The sequence below is a fragment of the Nyctereutes procyonoides genome, unplaced genomic scaffold, assembly GCF_905146905.1.
Source record: "Nyctereutes procyonoides isolate TBG_1078 unplaced genomic scaffold, NYPRO_anot_genome, whole genome shotgun sequence".
Lineage (NCBI taxonomy): Eukaryota > Metazoa > Chordata > Mammalia > Carnivora > Canidae > Nyctereutes > Nyctereutes procyonoides.
The window spans coordinates 17,458,553-17,478,087 of NW_026575044.1; the positions used below are offsets into that span (position 1 = coordinate 17,458,553).

The window sequence follows — 19,535 nt, forward strand, 5'->3', positions numbered from 1 at the left end:
CCCTGGGGCATCTCCTGCAGCCCCTTCCCCATCATTCAGGGGTGAGGAGCCTTGCGCTGCACCCAGGAACGGAGGCTGGGAGGCCCCTTCATGCCCTGGCATCTCTGAAGCCCCCAAGGGTGACCCCGCAGGGCCTCGGGACGTGTCTGACACACAAGTGAGTGGATGGGGCCTGAACACGGAAGCTGGGTGGAGAGAGAGAAGGCCATGGAAGGAGAGAAAGGAGGACAGAGATGGTCATGACACCTCCTCATCATCTCTGTCTCTTCTTGCACACGGTGGGAAAAGTCAAGTAGGGCACAGAAGCTGATACTAAGGAAAAGCCACAGTCCCCTGCCCTGTGCCTTCGCCCCCGCCAGCTCCATTTCTTTCAGTGCTCGGCTGCTTCTTCCATTCCTTACCTCCACGCATCTCCTGCTGTTCTTTCTTGACTTGGGGTGGCGTGCATCGATGTCCTGCCTCAGGGGGTGAGGATTCAGCCCCTTGGCCCCCACCCCACCCACTCCCTGCTCTTCTGGGTTGGGGGATTTTGCTATTTTTAGTTCTTCCGCCTATAGATTGGCTGAGTCACCTATTTCTAGTTCTACCAAACACTGACAGTATCTCTTGATCCTGGACTCTTGTAAGATGCAGCTCCTAAAACGCATCCCCATGTTTTGGTTCCCATCATTCGTGCATTTACCTTAAAGGTATCAAGGCTGATAACATTTACATTCTGTTTTTACCCATAACGCAGTTATATTTTTTTTGGTCGGGGGTGGGGAGGCTGGAGTTTCTTCTATAGGTGGACTCTAAAACGTAAAGATCAGAAAATAGTGATTCTACTTCCTTTCTTGTACATCCTCCCTCCCCTCTTTACTTTTTCCTGGAGCTTCTGCTCATCTTTTTCATCTTGAACTCTTTGTCTCTATTATGCTGCCCATTTGTGGTTTCTGCCTGCCTCTCCATCAACCAGGCCTTCCTCTCAGAATTGCCCTTTATCCTCATGCTCCGTGTGGACAGGCTGCTCTCTTAGCGGGTCACCACCCTTGTCCTGGAAACTTCCCTTCCCCGCCTCCTTGGGTTGGATTCACTTTTGTGGAGAACCCATAGTAAACCCTCTTGTTTACTCCTTCCTTTTGCTTTGACCCAGTTATTTCCCCCCAAAAAAGTGATGGGTAGGAGGTCAGGTTTTGAGTTCTGTATCTAAATGAGTTAATCCTTCCCTTATACCTGATTATTGGTTTGTTGGGGTTGGAATTTTAGGAGAAAATCATCCTCCCTCAGAATGCCAAGGACTTTCCCCATTGCTTGTAGTGTCTGGGGCTATGGGAGCATGATGCTGGTAGCTCCACTGGGCATGACCTGTCTTCTCTCTGGAGTGTTTCCAGATGCTGCGGTTCTGAAGTGTCTGGATCAAGTGCTTCCGGGTAGATGCCCATCGGACCTCTTAATCTGAGGCTTGTGTCCAAACTCTTGAATGTTCTTTTGGATTTTCAAAATGTTTCCTTCTCTCCCATTCTTCTCCACTTCCTCTTTCTAGTCCTTGTAGGAGGTGTGCAGTGGGCCTTCTGGATGGCTAGCGTAGTTCTCCCTGTTTGATCTTATCCTTTCTGTCTCTGCTAATCACTTCCACTTTCTGAGAAGAGTCCTTGACTTCCTTTTCCAGCTCTGAACGAACTCATCCCCACCTCAGAGCTCTTTCTTTGTCCTAAGAGCAATCTGTTCCTATCTTTAAGGATGTCACGCCTTCTAGACTGTCTCTGGAGACACTAAGAATATGTGAAAGTTGTATTGTGTCCCTCTAGTCATTTTCTCTTTGGGTATTTTGACTGGTGGTTTGTCTTCATCTGTTTCCTTCTGGTTGACCAGGTGATCCTTGATATCTATTCATATTGAAATTTGGAACAATAAAAAGCTGATAGGGACTCTTGTCAGAGAGCAGGCCTTCCTCAAGAGTCATTGTTGGAGATGGTGCTCTTTTTGCTGCCAGAATGTCCAAATCTTTTCACTGGGAATGACCATTTGTTTTTGTTTTTGTTTGTAGGAACTCACTGACAGCCTGATGCCACCCCTCCCCACCCTCTGCAGGACACTGTTTGGCTGCTGTGGGGGTGGGTTTGATGATTCTGCATATAGACTTACAACTGAGGGTCATTTTCAGCATGCCCTGGCCCCATCTTCCTATTCCCTTTAAAAATGTCTCATGAGGTTGTACTCTGTCTCTGGACTGGGTCACCCTCCTTGTGTCCCCCCTCTTCCTCCCACACACTTGACAAAAACTCTCTTCCACTGAACTCCCACCTGCCCCCATCATTCTATTTATCTGGTGGGCCTGTACCTTTATTATTCCTCTTCTGGACTGTTGGTGGTATCTGGGGAGAAAGGAGATCAGAGCCTCAGATCAATCCCTCATCTTTAAAATAAAGGCGAGCTCCACATTTGTAAGGCAATTTATAACATGTTTTTTATACATGTTCTTTCATTTGATCTTTCTGAGCATCCCGGGGATTAGCAGGGCTAGAGGTTATTATATCCATCATACAAAAGCACCCAAGTGTCAGAGAGATTAAATGACTTGTCCAAGGTCACACTGCAAGTGGGGGATGGAGCCAGGATTCAAGGCTGGGAGTTCAGGCCCCAGCCTTGGTCCAGCATGTGACAGGTTTTGGAGGCACAGAGAATGGGACCCAGACACTGGTAACAGTTGTACTTGGGACCCCGGCTTGCTGTCCTGAAAGGACTGTGTTTCCAGGTGGCATTTGAGGCATTGGCCACATAGGAGGCTACTCCAGGGGCCTGTGGATTGCAGAGAGCAGGAGAGGGAAGCAGAAGGCGAGCCAAGATGGGGCTGTGTGATGGCACCTCTCCTCTGATGCCACATGAGCCTGAGAGGGTAGGGCTGCCGTGGGAGGTTTGGGGAGTCTAGGAGGAAGGCATCAGGATAGAAGCGGGACCAGGGGTGGAGGGGAAGGCATCGGGGTGGCTCAGTAGTTGAGCATCTGCTTTCGGCTCGGGGTATGATCCTGGAAGTCCTGGGATGAAGTCCCACATCGGGCTCCCTACATGGAGCGTGCTTCTCCCTCTTCCTGTGTTTCTGTGTCTCTCATGAATAAATAAATAAAATCTTTTTTTTTTAAATACTAACCTCCTTTTCCATCTAAGGAAACTGAGGTTTATTTTTTATTTTTATTTTTTTAAATTTATTTATGATAGTCACACAGAGAGAGAGAGAGAGAGAGGCAGAGACATAGTCAGAGGGAGAAGCAGGCTCCATGCACTGGGAGCCTGACGTGGGATTCGATCCCGGGTCTCCAGGATCGCACCCTGGGCCAAAGGCAGGCGCTAAACCGCTGCGCCACCCAGGGATCCCAAATAAATAAAATCTTAAAAAAAAAAAAAAAGGATGGAAAGGGGTCCCTTCCAGTTCCCTAAAGCTGCCCAGTAAGTTCCTGCCCCAGTGCCTTTGTACTGACTTTACTCTGCCTAGAATACTCCTTCCCCAGATACTTGCTTGGCTTGTTCCTAATCATTTTGGTCCTTTGTGCAGGGGTCTCCTCTTCAGGGAGGCCTTCCCCTGACCCACCCTTCTGAAGCAGCCACCTTTCGGTTCCTTTATCTTGCTTCACTGTTGTCCACAGCACTCACCTCTCCCTGACAGGGCGTTATTATCTGTTCTCTTTTTGTTAGTGGGGGTCAGAACACTCTCAACCAAGTGCATCAGACAGTATCGTACAGGAGACGTCTGGCACTTCCTCATCGTACATAGCTGAGACCTTAGATCCGTGAGCAGCAAGCAGCTCACCCTCCCTCCTTCCTGAAGCCTCTTGCAAACCACCCTTCTCCCCTCTTGTTTCTCTGAGATCAGCTGTCTCAGACACCCCTTGAGTGAATCATGCCATGTACATCCTTCCATGGCTGGCTTATTTCATGCAGCACGAAGCCCTCCAGATTCATCCAGCCTGGCTCACGTGGCAGATCTCCTTCTTTTTAAAAGCCGCATAGTATTCCGTCGTGGGCCTGTAGCACATTTTATTTATCCATTCACTCATCAGGGGACATCGAGGTGGTTTCCATGCCCTGGTTACTGCTGAGCAGTGTCGCGGCCGAACATGGGAGTGCAGCTAGTTCTTTCCCAGCCCAATCGCAATCCCCTGGGATATACACCTAGAAGTGTAATTGTTCGGTTACAGGGTGGTTCTATTTTTCATTTTCTGAAGAACCTCCATATATCATTTAACATGCTGGCTGCACTGGTTGGCATTCCCACCCAGCCCTGAACAAGGTTTCCCTTCTCTCCGCATCCCTGGCATTGCTCGCCAGGCCACCTTTTGTTTCTTTGATGTCAACCCTCCTCAAGAGGGTGAGGCTGTGATTTGCATTTCCCTGATGATGAGTGATGTCGAGCACCTTTTCATGTGCCTGTTGGCTGTCTGGATGTCTCTTCTTTGGGGAAATGTCTGTACAAGTCTTCCGGCCCTTTTAAAAATCAAGCTAGTGGGTGGGGGTGACTGGGTGGCAGGCACTGAGGTGGGCACTAGACAGGATGAGCACTGAGTGTTATTCTGTATGTTGACAAATTGAATACCAATAAAAAAATAAATGTATTAAAAAAATCAAGCTAGTTGTTGTCTTTTACTGTTGAGTGTTAGGAGTTCCTTGTGTATTTTGGATATTTAACCCCTTATCAGATACATGGGCCGCAAATACTTACTCCCGTTCTGTATGTTGACTTTTCACTCTGTTGTGGTCCCTTTGCTGAACAGAAGCATTTGAGTTTGACGTAGTTCTGCTTGTCTGTGTTTGCACTTGCTGCTTGTGCTTCTGTTGTCATGTGTATACGTACCTGTTTTCCCTTCACCTCCTCTTTTTTTTTTTTTAAGATTTATTTATTAATTTGAGAGACAGAAAGAGAGAGAAGGAGAAGCAGACTCCCCACCAAGCAGGGAGCCTGAAGCAGGATTAGATCCCAGGATCCCGGGATCATGACCTGAGCCAAAGGTAGACACTTCACCAACTGCGCCACCCAGGCACACCATCCACCCGCCTCCTCACTGCTATTTAAGCTCTGTGGGAGCAGAGAGTTGTTTTGTTCTCTGCTCCATTTCCAGTTCTCTCCATATAGAGGAGTTCAATAAATAATTATAGACCCTATTTGAATGCAGACTAATTGGTTCATTCACTAATTAATTGATATGCTCAACACATGTGTCCCACACATCAGCCAGGTGTCTTAGCCCTGGATTGACGGGGCTGAATTCAGGCATGTCCACCTGCCCCCAGGGTATTTACTATCTGTGAGAAGGATCAGACATGAGTCAGGATGGGCTATAGGTTTTATAAAAGGGGAACATCCAGGGGACCATGAGGGAGCGTCGTCAAGGCAGTGCAGTTTAACCATAAAAATTACTTCCGTCTCTCAGATACTTCCTGTGCACGCTTCCCATGCCTAGCCCTTTATTGTATCACTTCATTTAATAACCTTAACAAATCCGGGATGGTGGGTGATAACCTATTGTTATGTTCATTATCTAGATGCAGCTCAGAGGTCAAGTGAGCTGTCTGAGGTCCCATAGTTAGGAGGTACCTGAACCCGGTCTGGGGCCCAGCTCCTCTCCTGGCTCCAGAATCCATGTACTTCACCACTTTCCTGTACGACATCCCCGGCAATCACCCCTCTCAGCACCGGTCGTGTATGTGTTCCTTCTGTGGGGGAGGCTTGTAGCCATCTGGTTCCCCTCCAGCTAAACACAGGGGACCCAGCTCTGCAGAATGAACCTGGTTTTTACTTCACATTTAAGTGACTATTTGCCCTGTTGGGGGGCATCAAAGACCTCTTTGGGAAGCTGATGAAGCTTCTGATTCTCCTCAAGAAATCCCATGGGTGGACAGACAGGGGATTTTGCCTATAATTCAGAGAGTTCCTGAGTTCCCTTGGGGCTGGTGGCTCAGTCGACAAGGTTGATGAGGAGGATGCAGGCTTGGGATTGGCTGGTCCGAAGGTGGAAGGCACGCTTGCCAGAGAGCAGTTGGCTATCTCTGGGAATGAGCAAGCCTCCAGAGGTTGGCATGGAAAGGGCCGTGCCCGGACTCGGCACCTGCGGGGGCAGGAAGGGGTGTTTGGGAACGCTGCCACGTGGCCCAGCCTGGCCCCTTTCACATGCTCTTCTGTCCTCCACTCCCAAAGGGTGAAGCAGTCGGAGCTGTTCGACAGATGGAAGAGCCTGCAGATGTGCCGATGGGCGATGAATATTTCTGAGGCCAACCAGTTCAAGTATGTGTGACCTGTCTGCCCTCCCCCAGCCCTTTCACTGGTGCTGTTCTCCTGCCTGCCACCCCGTCCTGTGGGGCCCAGCCCTGGGCTCACCTTCCCTGGAGCTGGCCCTGGCTGGGCTTTGGGCTCTGGGCAGTGGGGCTCAGTGCACAGGTAGAGGGGGCACCTTGCTGGCTGCCGGCCCTTTGTCCTCACAGCAGCCCTGCAGTGCAGGGCCAGCAGGGACACCGTCTCCATCACGGACCCGTGCTTGGCTCCGGGTGTCTGGTGTTTAAGGCATGCTGGGCATCTTCAAGGGCCTCAGCCTGTTGCCGCCCCCCTCACTACACACATGAGGCCTGCTGCAGATTTGTTTCCAATTGCTTTTCTAACCCAAAGTGGTAGATTATAAACTTCCAGAGAGGCAAGAGCTGTAGCTTAAGGCTGCCCTGTTTGTGAGAGCTAAGCAGCTGGCAGATGTCCACAAATCCCTCCTGGTTGGTGTGAACCAGAGGGTTCGTGCCGTCGCTGAACCTCTGTGAGCTCACGGTATTATGTTTGTGCAGATAGACCTCACTGACCAGGATCGATGGGATCCCAGGAGTCTGTGTATAAATCGGGTGCAGGCAAGTCAGGCTGTAGTTCACGTGTACCGAGGAGCCAACAGCATGTGGGGATCCTACCTGGGAGGCTGTGAAAAGCCAATGACCCTAAGTCTTCTGTCTTTTCCTTATAAGTCATTTGTCCCAGTTTGCTGCAGTTCCAGGCCAGGTCTGGAGACCGTGCAGTAGTTTTAAGGGGCCCATTTTTAGACATGTGGATGTGACAACCTCTGAGAAGTAGGTGCCCGCAGCCATGAAACCAGAGGCCTCTATGAGGCTGGCTGAGACCCAACAGGACTGTGCAGAGACCCCATCCCTCCATCCTAAAAGTTGACCATGAACTTGAGCTCAGTGCTTGGAGGCAGGTCCAAGATCTGTAGCAAGTGACACCCCAAATCCACTGCTTAGCCTGGGGTGTCGCCGTGGGCACTGCATGGGCAGACGCCCCCTGGGGCTGGGTGAGGCCTGAGCATACTGGCTGCACAGTTCATAAACACCCACCACACACGAGGTCAGTGACATGTAAAGAGATGTTGTTGGGGCTGAGAGCCTAGTGGGATTCACACATCTAAGGATATAATGAAGCAACAGAAGATGATGTAGCAGGAGAAAAACAAGGATAAAGATGGGAGTCTTCAGCAGGACCTGCCAGCACTACCCAGGGAAGAGGCTCTAGAGGAGCTGAGACCCTTCTGAGGGTGGGGGTGGGGGTGGGGGAATAGTTTCAGGTGTGGCAAAAGGAGATGACATCAGGTCTTGCTAGACTCTAAATGGAAAAACCTTCAAGGCTGGTGGGTTGCTTCCCTTTGCTCTTGTTACAAGCTCATTGAACCACGATAAGATCCTTAATTCAGGTTTGTAAGAACCAGGCACAGTGCAATGGGGTGGGGTGGTAGGGCTGTGCTAGAAGACAGACGTGAGCTCCCCCCCCCCCCACTGCCTACAAATAGACACATGGGCATTCTGGTTTATATATCAGTCACTCGTGAGCTTGGTTAATGGGAGTCAGTCTCCCCTCCCTCTCACTCTCCCCATCCCCATGGAGTTCTCTCCAGCAGGCAGATAAGATTGAGTTTCTAGACCAACAAAGCTAAATGGGCCAATACTGACCCGAGGCCTCTGGCCCTAACTTTGGGAAGCCTTAGTCACATTCCGAAACTCAACACACCACAGGAAAGACCTCTGTGACCAGCAGCCAGCTGAGCTTCCCCAGTAAAATCCCCGCAAGAGAGAAAGTCATGAAAATAATATATTATCACCTCCGTGGCGTTGGCAGCCCAGAGTCACAGAATTACAGAGGGTCAGAGGTGGATGAGCTGAGGCTGCATTCTGTAGACCAGGAAGCCAAGGTCCAGCCTGGGGAAGACACCTGCCCAGGGACCCACTGCAGCCAGGGGCACAGCAGAATCTAGAACCCAGGCCTCTTGACACCAGGTCAGCAACCCCGAGTTTCCATCCCAGACCTTGGATGGGCACTTTCCAGAAAACTCTTCAAATTCAAAGGCCCTGGTGCGAGCAGCAGCTTGCCTGTGTTGTGAGGCCCAGCCCTGGGCAGCCCAGGTGGAGGGCGTCAGCCCCCAGGGCAGGGGAAGGCAGGGCCCAGTCCTCAACCTCTCACTGGGCCTCAGAGATGGAGTGACCAGGTCGAGCAGTGGCCACAGCGAGGGACGCCTCCACCTCCTCTGGCCTGGCCGACTCCCAGCTCGGCCTCAGCAGCCACCTTCTCCCTAGGAGGAAGAAGATTGTGTGTTATTTTTTGCTTGTCAAGACTGCTTGCATCATCTGAGCTCTAACCCTTCTGTCCCTTGTGTTTGAGGTTTGTGGGTGAAAACCACGGGGCTGCTGCTTTTCTTTCTTTCTTTTTTTTTGTCTTTCTTTCTTTCTTTCTTTCTTTCTTTCTTTCTTTCTTTCTCTTCTTCCTTCCTTCCTTCCTTCCTTCCTTCCTTCCTTCTTCTTCCTTCCTTCCCTTCCTTCCCTTCCCTTCCTTCCCTTCCCTTCCCTTCCCTTCCCTTCCCTTCCCTTCCCTTCCCTTCCCTTCCCTTCCCTTCCCTTCCTTCTCTCTTTCTTTCTCTTTCTTATTTTTTCTTTCTTTCTTTCTTTCTTTCTTTCTTTCTTTCTTTCTTTCTTTCTTTCTTTCTTTCTTCTTTCTCTCTTTTCCTTTCCTTTCCTTTCTTTTCTTTTTTTTCTTTTATTTTCTTTCTTTCTTTCCTTTTTTCTTTTCAATAGTGAGCTCCTGAAAACCTGTTTTGGAATCAATGAGACTCCTCTTTTTGCAGGAAGTGGTCCAGCACCAGCCCACCAACCCACTTCCTAACACCCCCGCCCCAAGATACTTCTCAGGGATCGAAATTGCACACTTCTGCTGACCATTTTGTCTCAGTTTTTTGACCTTATGACACAGGGTAAACACCTTGTTTACAGTCTGATAGGAGGGGCCAGGAACCTAAGGATGAGCTCGGTATCCCCAGATTGCCATCAAGGCTGGATCAACAGCACCTCTAGCAAGTAGTAGAATGCTTAGTGGATTTAAATGAGCGCCTGAGTGAGGCAGGATTTAGCCCACAATTGGGAGCCAGAGAAGCGGGGTCCCTGCCGTCAAGGGCTTCAGGCAGGGAGGGGGTTGGTAGGTGACTACGCGGATGGTGTCCAGCCTGTGCTCCGGGGCTTCGGAGGCCAGTGATGCTGGGGGGCGGGGGCTGGGCAGCTGGGAGCTCCCAGGGAGGAAGGCCCAGGCATTGGGAGGGTGTTGAAGGAGATGGCATGAGCAGAGGTGTGGGAGTGGGGAGTGAGTGCGGGAAGGGGTAGGGGGTGAGAACAGTGCTCCCTGGTCATCCCCAGGGGCCTCATTCCACGACCCTTCTGTTCTTCCAGGAGCTTTGCTCTGCCCCGTGTCACTTGTCTGTCCTGCTCTGTTTCCTGCCTGGCAGGTCCACTCTGTCCCGGTGCTGCAATGCCCCCTCCTTCCTCTTCACCACTCAGAAGAACACGCCCCTGGGGACCAAGCTCAAGTATGAAGTGGACACCAGCGGCATCTACCATATCAACCAGGAGATCTTCCGCATGTTTCCCAAGGTGCTGCTTCGGGCAGGGCGGGCTGGCCGTGCCCGGGTGGAGTGGTGGCATCACTGTGCCATGCCCTCTGCGCCCACTGTCCTGGCTCTGGTTGGCCCAGTGGATAGACTGTGTGGACATGGTGAATGCCAACTGGCCACTGTCTGAGTGACATTGGCAAGAGAGTGGTTATCAAATGTTGGTTATTGCGTTGCTGCGGAGGACATCCTGAAGCTACCTGGGAGAGTGATTAGGCATTTGTCCCCCACTGAAGGCAGGCACAGCAGCAGCAAAAACATTCATGCAAAGGCTGTGTGCACAAGAAATCACAAACCAGCAGAAAGCAAAGCAAGAATGATTGATCTCACATTGGATGACCTTGGATGGCATCTTCCAAGGCCTCTCCTCCCTGTCCATGACCCTGGAGTTTGGTCTAGGAAAAGCTTTGGCTGTTTTTTATTTTATTTATTTATTTATTCACGAGGGACACAGAGAGAGAGGTGAGACACAGGCAGAGGGAGAAGCAGGCTCCATGCAGGGAACCTGAGGCGGGACTCGATCCCGGGACCTGAGCCGAAGGCAGACACTCAACCCCTGAGCCACTCAGGCACCCAGTTTGGCTGTTTGTAACAGAAAATCTAAGTTAAACAAGATCAATGTTAATTGTTCTTCTTCCACATAAGAAAAGTCTGGAGGCAAGCTATTCGTTCAGGGCTGGCATGGTGGCTCCCTGGTCCCGGGTAGGTGGTCCCCTGAGTCACTGAAGCTGCAGCACTCCCCTGTGGCCTGATCATGGCATCAGACTCCCAGAGAAGGGGCCTGGGGACCTGCGTGGTCAGCCCACTCTGATGAGGACAAAGATTCCACGGGAGGGATGCATAACCATATCCTGGGGAGCACAGGGCCCAGGGCAGACCTTACTGGGTCCAGTGTATAGACAGCCTGGGTAGAGGGTGTGTTCAGGCCTTTCTGGAAGAAATTCAAGGGCCTACACTTCCCTGCTCCCACGAGAATGCTTGTGACACACACAGCCCAGGGTACTTGCCCGGAGGGCCCCGGGTGAGATGGGGTCCCATGGGGGCAGCAGGTAGGAGCCGAAGGTGGGGAGGCGCCACACTTACCCTCCCACGTCACAGTGCTGGAGGGTGACTGATATAAGCCCCCTCTACAATGTGGGGCTTTCAAGGCCTGAAGTGGGAAGCCGGTGACAGTGGGTAGGATTGCGTGTCACACCGGCTGTGACACACGGCTCGGTTATGACATATGGCTCCAGGGAGGGCCATGAGTAGAGACCTCCGAGGCTCAGGGAGCTGCAGCGGGGTTGCCAAATGTTCTCTGGAAAGGGCAGGAGAGTAAACATTTTAAGCTTTGCAGGCCATCTGGTCCCTGTCAGAGCCATCCACCTTTGTGGTCACAGCACACAGCAGCCACCGGCCTTCGCAAACAGCACTCTGGTTCCCATTAGACACTGACACGGGAGCCTCATGTGACTTATCCGTGTCACAAAATCTTCCTCCTTTGATTGCCTCCCCTCCCCCCCCCGCCCAACCATTTGAAAATATAAAATCCATGCTTTGTCCGTGAGCTGCACAGAAACGCACAGAAGGTCTGATGTGGCCCTCGGGCGTGATTAGCCAACCCCACTCCCCCCCACATTAGAGCTTGTGGCATAGAACTATTCCCTCAGAAGTATTTCTTGGGGTTTGCATGAAATACAGCTTCTCGGTCTCCTGCCTCCGCCCTAGAGAGATTCTGATTCCATGGTTCTGGGATGGAGCCCAGCGATTTCTATTTCCAGAAAGTACTCCAGGTTGTTTTTGATGTGCAGAAGTTTGGGAAACACCGACATAGAACATGAAGGCCTTTGAGGATGTCTCCAAAGATAACTTTGGGTTTTTTTCCTTTTTCTGGTAAAAGTCAAGCAGCGCAGTTTCTCCCACTGGCTCTAGCATACCCGTGTTTCCCCTCCTGGCCCCTGGGCCTGTCCCTCTAGGGAAAATGGGCCCCATTGCCACAGGCTGATGGGGTACCTCCCACAGATCTAGTCTTCCCAGGGTCTGAGGTGCTGTGATTATCCATGCCCCAGCTAGCAGGTGGCCCCACCAGAAGGCCGAGGTGCCAACAGGCTGCTGGCATCCAGGGCGGGCCGGCTGGTGTGAGCTGGGAGGGGAACTACCCAGCAGGCTCCTGGGCCAAGGGAGCTTTGTGGCCCGATGACAGTAACAGGACTGGGTCCCCTTGCCAAGATATCTCTGGGCAAGCACAGCCCTGGGTAGGCTTTTTATTCACACCGATGGTTCTTAACCAGGGAAACATTTGGCAGTGTTTGGAAATGTTTGGGTTCATGAGTGAAGGATACCCTTGACCTCTAGTGGGGAGAAGCCAGGGATGCTGCTAGCCATCCTACAGTGCGTGGGGCAGCAGCCCCCACAACAAGGAGTGATCTAGTCCAAGATGTCAACAAGTGTTCAGCTGAGAAACTGTCCTACATGGTCACATTGAAAAGCATGACACTTGCATGTTATTATCCTCATTTTGCAGATGGAAAAACCGAGTTGCTGAGAACTCAGAACACTTGTCCCTGGTTCCTTCACCTCCTTATGGGGCAAAACCAGGGCTGACCGTGGTCTTTGCCCAATCCTGGTTGGCCCTGGATTTTCCGGGTTTGACTCAAGCAAAGTCCTGCATCCTAGGCAAGCTCCCTGGTTCTGGGCTAACTGGGGTGGTTGGTCACCCCACTCGTGACTCAGGCCTCTGCTTCTGCCCCATGCCATGCATGTGGCTGCTGGGGTCCCATCTGCCTCAGGTTACTCAGGAGGCGATTATGACCCAGAGCAGGGATGTAGCAGAATCAGGACTCTTAACCCTCAATCCAGCATTTGCTTTTTCCTGCCAACTTGCCTGTGGTCCCCTGGAGGGCATGCCCCAGGAGCCTTGTAGGCAGTCAGTGCCCATACCAGGGTAACCCCATACCAGGGTTACCCAGCAGTCAGGGTGTGCTAAGGTCAAAGTGCTATGAGATGATCACTCCCGGGTCACTCGGGGTAAGTCCTGGGCTCTCCTGCACTCAGGGCTCTTCCTCTGCCAAGATTTGAGGAGTTGCAGGCTCTCACTGCACCCTGTTGCTCCCTCAGCCCTTGGTCTTCTGTCCCTGCTGCTGCCAAGTCCTGGCATCTGTCCCAGTCCATATGACCCTTGTGTTCCAGGCCTGTGTCCTCCCTCTGTACTCTGCCCAGAGCTGAAAGGGGTAAGGGCCAGGTATGGGCCCCGGGTGGTCCTGGCCCCATCTCTGCTGCTGTCATCCCCCAGCATATTTGCATTAACTCATAAAACATGCATATTGGAAGCTACAGAGAAGATGAGCTGCCAAACACTGGGCAAATCAAAGGCAAGCAGGATGAGCCATAACCTATACTCCCTTCTTTCTGGAAGCCTGAGGCATCCCACAGCTTATTAAAAAAGGCTATGAGGCCTGGCTTCTCTTCCAGTTCATTTGTAATCATCAGTGGGACTGAGAACAAGTGTCCTGACCTCTCTTCTTGTCTGCAAAGTGGAACAACCACTCTTCCCGCACGTTCTCCGTGAGGCTGGCTCACAGAGGTGGCCATGGGTACAGCGGAGAGGGCAGCAGAAGAAGGCAGGGCAAAGGAGTTGCCTCTGACCCCTGTGCTCCCGTCTCCCCCAGGACATGCCCTACTACCGGTCCCAGTTTAAGAAGTGTGCAGTGGTGGGCAATGGAGGCATCCTAAAGAACAGCCGCTGTGGGAGAGAGATCAACAGTGCTGACTTTGTCTTCCGGTAAGAGAATTGCCCATGGCACTCCTGCACCGTGCCCTTCCCTCTGGTGGCACCCTACCCCCGTGCCCTCATGCTCTCCTTCAGCCTATCGGTCCCCTCTCCCCACCGCTGCACACCTTTACACTCTGGTTTTCTCCTTCCCTTCCCCCGCCCTGTCCCTTGGGGCCGGTGGCTGAACCTGCTGGGGCCTGGGTCTCTACATCTGCAGAATGGGAGGTGCATAAGGAGCATGGCAGATATGATGGCACTGAAGACCCCCAGGGGATGTGCACATCTGCTGCTGAGGCCATCTGGATGGCCACCTCCCTGGTTGGGTTCTACTCTTCCAGAAGCTGGGCTTGGAACCACGGCAGCCTTGTGGCTCACCCCAATGCTGGCTTTAAGCTAGAGACTGGTCCTTGTATTTCTTCTTCCATAGAGAGATCCCCCTCTTATCTCTTTGGTGATATGTGTTGAGCCTGGATAAAGACAACGGGTCAGAAATAAAAGCTTAAAGCAAAGGGATTGGGGTCGAGGCTGCGGTGGGGTCTCATGGGTCATGGATCTGTAATCAATGTGCCACTCAGGGTGGGAGGGGGAAGGAGTTAAACCTGCCTCTCTGAGCACAGGCTACCAAGAATCCACCCACTGGCTGCCTCTGCATCCCTCTGCCCCGTATGAGCACCATCTCATCCTTCCTCACACCCTCACTCTGCCCACTCTTCAGCTCCATCTAGAATGAGTGAGCACATGCAGCTGGGCCACCTTGTCTCTTCTGCAGGTGCAACCTACCCCCCATCTCAGAGAAGTACACCATGGATGTGGGGGTGAAGACGGATGTGGTCACTGTGAACCCCAGCATCATCACAGAGAGGTCAGTGACCCTCCAAACTCATGTTGTTCAATATAGCAGTTGTTAGTGTCACATGTGGCTACGGCCCCAGGAAATGTGGCTGTCCAGATTGACGTGTGCTGTTCTGTAGCGTCAGACACACACCTGATTGTCAAAGACTTACCATGCAAAAGAGGATGACCCCTTGGTCATCAATTGCATATATTGATTGCATGTAGAAATCATAGTATTTTGGGGTATGTCAAGTTAAATAAAACATTGTAAGCATTAAATATAAGATGATAAAAATTAATTTCACCCATGTCTTTCTACTTATTTACATGTAGTCATTAGGACATTTAAAATGACATATGTGGCCTATATTATATTTTCCTTGGACAGCACCAGTACTAGACAGTCTTCACGTAGATGTGCCATAAAGCTTTCCAGTGGTGATGGGGCAGGCAGCTCCCCATGCTGGTATGTCCCTGCAGCTCTGGGAAGAGGCCTCCCGCAAAGATCTCAGAACCTACCCAGTTCCCCTCCTGGGGGTCCATGTGTCTGGGAGGCCTCAGGGTAGGGTGCTATTGGGTTAAAATTCCAACCAGAGGCATCATCACACCATCCAGGTCAGGCTGGGGGTGGAAGGGAAAACAGTCCAGAGACCAGAGGGTGGGGAGTTGGTAAATCAGGTGCAATGGCCAGCAGCACGTACTGAGTCAGCAAAGTAAAGGAGCATCAGAGAGGAGAGAGATGAGCCCACGGGGCGCGGGGGGGGGGGGAGGCTCTTTAATGTGAAGAAAAAGGTAAGTGAGGGCTGTGGGGCAGGAGGGCAGAGAGGACACGTGGGCTCATTTGTCATACTTCACTGGGGATCTTGGAAAAGAAGGTACAGGTGAACACCCTGAGGACTCCAGGGAGAGCCTCTGCTTCCTCTCCACTTCCCCACCAAGCCCACCCTGGGGCACCCTCATCCTTTGGGGTGAAGCGTGGCCCTCCCTACACTGTTGTCCCTTTGGGCTCCGCACACAAATAGAGCGGCAGCTGGGAGAGGCAGGGCGTTCATCTTCGGAGGTGAGTGACAGGGTGGGGAGCGGGATGGGCCTCTCTGCAGGCCCAGGGTGCCGGGTGGGGGCAGCAGGGGCTCCTGGGGCCCAGGCCTGGGGACCTGGCCCTCAACCGTCTCGCTCTGGCCTCCGCCCAGGTTCCACAAGTTGGAGAAGTGGCGGCGGCCCTTCTACCGGGTGCTGCAGGTGTACGAGAACGCGTCGGTGCTGCTGCCGGCCTTCTACAACACGCGCAACACCGACGTGTCCATCCGCGTCAAGTACGTGCTGGACGACTTCGAGTCCCCACAGGCCGTGTACTACTTCCACCCGCAGTACTTGGTCAACGTGTCGCGCTACTGGCTCAGCCTGGGGGTGCGCGCCAAGCGCATCAGCACCGGCCTCATCTTGGCCACGGCGGCGCTCGAGCTCTGCGAGGAAGTGCACCTGTTCGGCTTCTGGGCCTTCCCCATGAACCCCTCGGGCCTCTACATCACCCACCACTACTACGACAACGTCAAGCCCCGCCCCGGCTTCCACGCCATGCCCTCCGAGATCTTCAACTTCCTGCACCTGCACAGCCGGGGCATCCTGCGCGTGCACACAGGCACCTGCAGCTGCTGCTGAGGGCGGTGCCCGCTGGCCCGCCACCGGCCACCCCTGCGCGAGCAGAACCGCGCTCCTCCCCTTCCTCCTCTCCTTCCTGCGCCGGGCAGTGTGGGGGGCGCCTGGCGTTGGGGCTGTCACTACCTCGGGGCGTTCAGCTTCCTTTTTGGGTGAGTGGGCCAGGAGGCAGGGATGGGGAGGCCCCGGGTAGAATCGGCTCTGTGCTAAGCATCCTGGCCTCGGCTGGCAGGGGCAGGGGTGTCCCCGTGTCCCCACCCTGCCCACTGGGAGCATGCTGCTGAGCCAAGCCTCAAGATGGGGCCTTGGGGGTTGCAAGTGACTAAAGCACATTTGCACTTAATTTTAGCATTCGGGAAAGCACACACTGTAGTGGCCTTGCCACTGCTGAGGGAAGGCCCTGAAGGACAGAAAAGAGGGAGACTGAACATGTGAGCAACGGTCAAGATTTGGCTTCCTGAGTTTTATCTGAGGCCCCAGCCGTGATTTGCTATCTAGAGTCTCTGAGCTTACAGATCTACCCAGCAGCTGGACCTTCCCATGAAGACAGATACAGTGGCTTAGGGAGGTCCAGGGTTTAATCAAGGTCACTCCAGCTGATGTAAGTCCCTTAAGTGACACCATGAGATGTAATTCAAGCCCCGTGTCTTAGCATCTTCGCCTCAACACTCTCAGCTGAGAGCCACGCTCTTTCACACGCATCCTCAGACACACACACACAGTCTCGGCACCTCCAAGTCCAATCCTGTGTCTGATCCTCCTAATGACAAGGACCAGCCATTTGCACGAAGGTTTTCAGGTCAATGGTATTGACTTAATCCGTGCTTCACAATATGCTTCCTCTCCCGTCTCCTTATTTTCAGCTCTATTTTAACCAGGAGTTATTTATAAGATCCCTTCCTCTTTCTGTTCCCGAATCCTGCGGAATCCTGCTGCATTGTGTTCCTGAGCTGAAACTCTAGGCTCCAGGCTGGAAAGCGCTGAGATGTGACTGATGAGCTTCGCAGATGGAAGTGCCTCACGGCCTCCAACACCAGCATCACTGAGGGTTCCACTGTGAAGGCAGGACTTCCTGCATCATGCAACCTGGTGGCCTCCCCACCCATGGACCCCCGGAGCCTGTGCTTTGGGAATTTAACTGTGCCTGGGCTGAAAGGAGTTAGCATGGCATTTCGCCTCTGAAGTTCAGTGTCTTTGCTTCCCGCATGCTGTCTGGGCCATCAGTGTGGTCCTACCTGATAGACACCCACGGAGACTTGCCTTAGAACCTAGCTTCGGGGAATGTTAGTTCTGGAGGACCTCAGGCCCCTCCTGCCTTTTCTCAGAAGCCTATTCTGCTTGGGTCTGGGGGTGGCTTGGGAAGACAGGATGACCAATAAAGGCAGAGTCACTGTCCTCTCGGGGTGGAGGGCATACCCCAGCCCAGCCCAAGGAGGGCAAGGAGCTGTGAGGTGTCAGCTGGGAGTGGGGAGCACAATCTGGTGACTGCATTTTATAGGCAGAGAAGCAGGCCCAGCCAGGGAGAGACAGAGGAGAGCATGGGCTCAGCCCTGGGCTTCCAGGCTGCTGGTCCAGGGCTCCTTTCTTGGCTAATCCCTTGGTTTGGGCTTGTGTTTCCTGGAGGGCATGCTCCATGCACAACCCTGTTCTGGAGGCTGACCTTCCACCTTTGTTCTGAGCCCTGGTCCTCACTGGGCAAGCCTTGGGCTGCTTGTCTGTAGAGCAGGGAAGTAGCCAGTGAGACAAACTAGACCCTAGTGAGCCATACACTGGGAAAAGCTGTGCAAGCCTGGGGATGACCAGGCTTTCTTGGGCTCTGTCTGTCCCTCCCAAGGAAGATACTTCTCGGGAAGGTTCCAGTTAGCTGAGGTTTCCATCTGCATGTTTGTGGTTAATTGAGCCCAGTTCTTGAAACTGTGGAATGTCAGAACTGTGAGGCTCCTAGAGACCATTTTGTCTCATTTAAGGAGACAGACCTAGAAAGAGGGGTGACCTACTGAACAGAGCCCCTGGGTGACACTTCTGTTCCAAGTGTGTTGGGGGCAGGAGCCGTGGCAATCAGACATCAGGATTCCCACTGCTTGGGGGTGCCGTGGGTTGGTGTCTGCCCCAGCAGGGCCCTTGTAGGAGCGGGGGATAGAATGTCATGATTCACTCCATAGAGGAGTCAGGACTCATGGTCCCATTTCTGCCTGTGGGTATTAGGGCGAGTCTCTTCTCTCACCACAGACCTATTGCCTCATCTTTACAATTAGAGGCTTACGAAAGATCTCTAGGGTCTTTACAACCTCTAATTTGTTTTTGGAGGCATCCCTGATATACAGATCTGAGCCACAAGTAGTGTTTACTATTATAACAGCTAACATTCAGTGTGCTCTCATTCTATGTCAGGCCCAGCACATTTCTTTGCAATTATCTCCTGTGGTCCTCACAAGACCCCTTAGGTAAGGAGGCTCCTACTGGAGGCTCACAGTGATCTAGTGACTTGCCCATGGTCAGGCACCCAATGGAGGCGATCGCACCCAGGTTTGTGGAACCCCAAAGCCTATGCTCGTCTGTCTCAGCTGCTTCTCAGCCAGTGTCATGAGGGCTGGAACAAGAGGGATCCTGATGGAGGTGCCTCTGCAGGGTGTTACTGGGCCCTGCTCCAGGGACAAATGCTCTGGGAGGCTGTCCTGGGTCCGGAGGCAGTCTCTGCTTGGAGGTGTCCCCCACCCGCATCCACTGTAGCAACACTCACCCACCCGTGGTAGAATGGGTGCCACTCCAGCCCTGCAGGGAGCTGAGATCATCTCTACATTTTGTAGGTGAGGGGAGATGCCCAGAAAGCATACATGTTAGGTGACAACATGTTGAGTGACTTGCCCAAGTCCCATGGCCAGCGAGTGCCTCAGTTGGGACTCATCCAGTCTCCTGACTTCCAGGCCATGCTTGTTCTCCTGCAGTCGGTGTTTGTGGGAAAAACATTGTGTTCAAAGGCTCCAAGGGATGTGGGCCTTGACTCAGGAAGCCCCCTGCTCTGTTCCCTGCTCCTCCAACTCCGTACCATGGGGTAATGCAGACTACCAGTTAAATTCTCATTTGAGGGAAATCGATTTCCCACAAATAAAACAACCCTCATGTCTTTCTCTGTGCTAAACTCACTGCTCCAGGGTTAAAAGGCAGCAAAAACAAGTAAATGACTCAGTGCTTAGCCAAGCAGAACGGAAGGTGGCTCAAGGTCAGATGCAGCCTGTGAAACTCAGCAGCAAAGCTGTTGGGGCGACTCTGCTGGCTCGTCACCTGGTGCTGCAGAGAGCAGGGAGCCCCCAGCCCTGTACTCTGCTGAGTGGGGGGAGCCAGCAGGGGCAGCGCTTCCTTTTGGTTGAGGG

At 52.7% G+C, this 19,535-nt stretch overlaps 1 protein-coding gene across 2 annotated transcripts in view; it reads left to right on the forward strand.

Moving 5' to 3' along the window:
* The window catches only part of ST8SIA5 (ST8 alpha-N-acetyl-neuraminide alpha-2,8-sialyltransferase 5), a 56,162-nt gene extending 36,874 nt beyond the window's left edge, over positions 1-19,288 (forward strand). For both annotated transcript variants that reach the window (XM_055324437.1, XM_055324438.1), the window contains 5 exons: positions 6,167-6,253; positions 9,762-9,906; positions 13,571-13,683; positions 14,444-14,536; positions 15,699-19,288. In XM_055324437.1, the coding sequence (XP_055180412.1) occupies positions 6,167-6,253; positions 9,762-9,906; positions 13,571-13,683; positions 14,444-14,536; positions 15,699-16,167 (907 nt within the window). In that variant the 3' untranslated portion in view covers positions 16,168-19,288. The remainder of the gene's footprint in view (positions 1-6,166; positions 6,254-9,761; positions 9,907-13,570; positions 13,684-14,443; positions 14,537-15,698) is intronic.
* Positions 19,289-19,535: the final 247 nt, after the last annotated feature.